The following is a 4,983-nucleotide window of genomic DNA, read 5'->3' as shown; positions in this document are numbered from 1 at the left end:
TATTCAACCCAGTGTCTACCGTGTGCTCAACAATTTTATCATCTATAGTTATGGGAGACACGTTGCGTTTGGGAAGGTGGGTGGTTTGTTATATTCTCAAATATTCAATTCGGTGGTTTTTTATATACTCCAATATTCAATTTGTGTTAGAGTGGTTCAGGTAAAATTAAACTTGATTAGATAAAGTTATTAGTTGTTTTTGGGCTCATGAGAATCTATGGTTTTGTCCATGGTATTCATATGGAATATAGTATATTCTTAAGTCTTCAATTTCTATTAGAGTGGTTCAAGTAAATTTGTGCAATGGCTATGAGTTTCCTTCAAGGTCCTACTCTAGCCCAACTCTGGCCTCTGTGGGGACAATCAACATCAGTTTCCAACACTAATACAGTACACCTAGTGGAAACCATTCTACACGAGAGAGATTCAAGCAACCAGATTAGAGGGTGTATTTACCTTATCTCAGCAGTGATAATGTTATCCACTACCATGATATTGCAGGTCTCCCTACCACCTTGCATATTAAATTGATACCCAATTATAACCCTTTTCTGTATTTAGAAGTTTCAAAGCTCCCCACCCAATCAAATATATGATTATAATTTCATGTGCATGTTGAGACAATGAAGAAGTTTCCAGCCACACTATCCCTTACATCAATTACTGTCATTCTAGGCTCCATCCAAACTGCTCTCCTAATAGCCATTCTTGACAGGGGCATCATTCCAACATCATGGATACTGGATAGGGCTAATATTTTGACTGTGTTCACTACAGTAAGTCTACATACATGAATGATGTTCTTCCTCAATTTTCCCAGCCATGAATAACTTAAATTTTTGTTAGGTGGTTAAGCTGATTTGTGGAAGATTAATTCAATTTGGCAGGGAATCATATTCAATGCAATGGAATTTCCATTACAGTTATGGTGTTTGTGGAAACAAGGGCCAGTATTCATTACAGTATTCAACCCAGTGTCTACCGTGTGCTCAGCAATTTTATCATCTATAGTTTTGGGAGACACGTTGTGTTTGGGAAGGTGGGTGGTTTGTTATATTCTCAAATATTCAATTTGTGTTAGAGTGGTTCAGGTAAAATTAAACTTGATTAGATAAAGTTATTAGTTGTTTTTGGGCTAATGAGAATCTATGGTTTTGTCCATGGTATTCATATGGAATATAGTATATTCTTAAGTCTTCAATTTCTATTAGAGTGGTTCAAGTAAATTTGATTAGGTAAAGTCATCAACTATTTTGGGGTTCATGAGAACCCATAATTTTGTCTATGGTATTCATGTGGAATATAGCCTGTTTAAAAACAGAAAGACTCCATAAGTGAAAGAAATTAACATGGAGGCTTTTGGCTTTTAAATAGGTTATATTCCACAGGAATATCATGGGCCAAACCACAGGTTGGAGCCAGAAAACTACTTATAACTCGACTAAATCAAGTTTACCAGAACTACCCTAACAATTTACATTAAATTTATTATTTCTTCTCTCATTTTGCCTACAAATTTACAAAATTAAAATTTACAAAATTAATTAATTGAAATGCTTGATTTTCCTACACTAGAACAGTTTGATGGGTGTGATTCTTATATTCATTGGTCTCTACCCTTTTCTGTGGGGCAAAAGCCAAGACGATGCTACCCAGATCAAAATATCTTCTGACGAAGAAGCAGATATAGCCATCACAGCAGAAGGAGAAGAAAATCAGCACCCACCTCCTGCTTCTGAAGTAGTGGATGTGAAAACACCTTTACTACAGTAACATTCTTGACATTTTGTTGAAAAATTGCAATGTTTGCAATAAACACTTAGTCAGTTCGAACAAAGATGGCAACGCTCCCAACAAAAAGGGCTACCTAACATCAGAAGTTCCAAATTGCTCAGGCACACAATAGTACTAGGTAAATCTTTGATGTTTGTACGGAACAAATTTAACTTTTTCAAAGATGGTTGACTTCCAACCTGGGAAGGCAATAACTCCATTTGGAGGCAACCTGATAGATCTAAACATTCAAGAGTGGTGATATCTCCAAGTGTGGAAAGAGTCAAATTCAAACAATCACCCAAATGTAGATGTCTAAGTAGCAATAGATTTCCCTGAAAGCCTGGAAGCATTTCCAGACATTTACACCTAGAAAGATTGATGTATTGAATATTTTTTAAATTTTCGAAGGAACTTGGAAGCATCTTCAAACTTTTGCACAATGTCAAATTCATGGTTTGGAGATTTCTCAGATTTTGAAACAAATCTGGAAGCATCTTCAAACTTTCGCACAGTGTGAGATTGATATGTTGGAGAGTTGTTAGATTCCCAAAGGAATTTGGAATCATCTCCAAATTGTTGCACTTAGAAATATTGGCGTGTTGGAGATTTACCAGATTCCCAAAGGAATTTGGGAGCATTTTCAAACTTCCACAGTCTGTCATATTGATGTGTTGAAGATTTGTTAGATTACTAAAAGAATCTGGAAGCATTTCCAAACTACTGCACTTGGACAGATGGAAGTATTCGAGCTTTCTTAGATTCCCAAATAAAATTGGAAGAAGCTGCAATTTCGGGCACCCTATGAGGGTTAGACATCTCAAGGAGCTCAAATAACAAAATTCTTCTGATAGCATTGCTACATCTGCGTATGTCAACAATCGCGGACAATTCAGTACAATCTTTTCTAGGTGCTTCAGCGACCTTAATGACTTTGGAAACTCGGAAAATGGAGCTTCAATATTTAATTGCCGCAAGTGGAGAGGTGCCTGCAATGTTAAGTACGTTTTGATTATATAAGAAATTGAAAAGATAGGAGAATTCTTGCTCTGCAAATTTTTGCATCTATATGTACGTACCTCAGATTGAGATTGCCACAATCTTTTCAATTCCCAACCGAACACTTCTAAAACTCTTAAATCGCACAATGGAATTCAAGAAGGTAGTGATGAGTAGTTCGACACATTCCAATGAAGCCATATGAGTTTTGGTGACCACACCGAAGTCAAGATGCTTTCAAAGTTGCCTTCAACTTCAAGAAGTTGCAATTTCCTGATTCCGCAGACCTCTTGACTGGAACTTGTATTCAAGGGAAATTCTAATTCTGAATGGAACACTTCCTAATCTTCATCCTACCCAATAAAGGTGTACCAAGGAGCCATCCCAAATCCGCGCACTTCTGTTATCACCTGTTTGTGGTTTGAAAACAATAAACTATTATTAACATAATGTGTGGTAGACTGTTTTGAATACAAAATACCGAAAGTTCTTTAGACATTCAACAATTAGGATGGCTCAAACACTTATAGAGGATGATTGTTGCAACAACTCATGAAGATGAAGATTCTTTATCGGTCGCCAAAGCCAATGCGGTAATAATTCTGGACAATCCACAATAGCTCTTCCCAAATCTATGAGGTGATCATGCATTCTTATTCTATTTTCATCGTCCAACTCGACAAGACACTTGTTGAGCAGATTTTGAAACCCTACCAAACCATTCCATCCCGAACCCCTCCATATTCTTACCCATGTATCCTTGTCTTTTCCTATCGAAAAACAGGCGATATCTAAAAATATTTGCCGCTACTCATGATTGAGAGAGTCGTAACTAATTTTAAGGCTCCTTTCTATCTCTGCAGGTAATATTTGGTGAAGTCCATTCAGTTGCTCTTCCCAGTAAAGTTTGTCATGTCCACAAACAAGCAACCCAAAAACTTTCAATGATAGAGGCAAACCATGGCATGCCTTTAAAAACCCATCTACAAGATTTTCAAATCTTGGTAGTGGATATGGCTGGAAAAAGGCATGCAAGCAAAACAGCTCTTGGGAGTGTGCTATATTGAGGCCTGGTAACTGATAAATTGACGACTTTGCAATTCCTGCACTTCTAAGGATATGCTTGACCCTAAACGTAACCAAAATCAAGCTCTTGGGGTGAAGGACATGCTTAATTGGCAAGAAAGGATCTAGTTGGTCCACATGACCTACATCATTTAATATTATGAGTGCCTCACAAGCTGAAAGATTCTTTTTAAGTATCTCCACGCCTTCTTCCCACCTCTCAATTTTGATATCTCTATCCTTCAAGTCCTTAATGAGTTTGCTTTATACATTGTTTAGAGACATTTTATTTGCATTTTCCCTCACATCAAATAGAAAATAGGATTTATCATAATCTGACCTCTTACGATTAAAAAGTTCTTTAGGCATCATTGTCTTTCCAATTCCACCGATGCCCACAATCCCCACAACCTTGATCTCCACATGCTCACCATGATGCAGTCGCAGTGTCCCTTAAAAATCTTGTAACTTTTCCGCCAAACCAGTTGGATATTTTGCCACATCCAATGGCATTGCAACATTTTTCAACACGGCTTGCACAACCTTCTCCAATAGCTCCTCTTCGTGCTCCTCCAAGAGTCTCTCTTCGCCCTCGTCCCTGAATATTAATTAAGACAGTAAAGTAAGTAATGACAAAAGCATACTTGAGATGTGATGTATGCTTCAATGCAACAGATTTAGACCTAATATGGATCAAGACAGTGGATATCCTTACCCATTACCCTCCTGCAGTTCAAAGTCACTTATATTCGTGACATGATGAAGGGCGTTTGACCAAGTCTGGATAGTCTGCAAGTCGTACTGCTGCTTCTCTTCGTGGATACGTAGGGCTTTAGCATATGATCCATCTTTATCTTTGCCCATCCACCTGACCTCCGAGGGCTTCACTTTATAGAAGACCGGAAGAATAATAGCTTTGGACTCCACCATGATGACCATCACATCCAGGCACCACCTAGATTCGGCATAGGTCGCAGATAAAATGGCTATATGGACAGAGGCTACTCAAACAGCAGCTTCTATGCAGCTTCTATCTGAGATGTAATATTGTGTCCAGCCTACAGTTCAGGCTTGTCGAGAAAGACTTGCAAGAGGCGACGGTATTTGTAACCATTAGACCAGTGCGCAAACTGTTTCAACAACTAA

The 4,983-nt window shown here is 38.0% G+C and overlaps 1 protein-coding gene across 1 annotated transcript; it reads right to left on the bottom strand.

The window, feature by feature from the left end:
* Nucleotides 1-4,290: 4,290 nt before the first annotated feature.
* LOC149210334 (uncharacterized) lies at nt 4,291-4,767 on the bottom strand. The gene is made up of 2 exons (XM_089398936.1): nt 4,553-4,767; nt 4,291-4,435 (listed from the first exon to the last, which is right to left on the bottom strand). Exons 1-2 carry the CDS (start codon nt 4,765-4,767, stop codon nt 4,291-4,293), a joined length of 360 nt encoding a protein of 119 aa, XP_089255062.1.
* Between the last annotated feature and the right edge of the window lie 216 nt (nt 4,768-4,983).

The sequence above is a fragment of the Pinus tabuliformis genome, chromosome 1_2, assembly GCF_031772625.1.
Source record: "Pinus tabuliformis cultivar Carrire ecotype Pingquan chromosome 1_2, CPIR1, whole genome shotgun sequence".
Classification (NCBI taxonomy): domain Eukaryota; kingdom Viridiplantae; phylum Streptophyta; class Pinopsida; order Pinales; family Pinaceae; genus Pinus; species Pinus tabuliformis.
The sequence above is the reverse complement of the archived record's forward strand: the minus strand, read 5'-3'. Positions and strand labels throughout refer to the sequence as shown.

What these genes read in the sequence shown, in the direction of transcription:
- LOC149210334 (XM_089398936.1), bottom strand. Translation starts at nt 4,767, where the DNA reads ATGGTGGAGTCCAAAGCTATTATTCTTCCGGTCTTCTATAAAGTGAAG. An exon ending in GAACTGCAGGAGGGTAATGG is followed by an intron (nt 4,436 to 4,552) that starts GTAAGGATATCC and finishes ATTAATATTCAG; the next exon opens with GGACGAGGGCGAAGAGAGAC.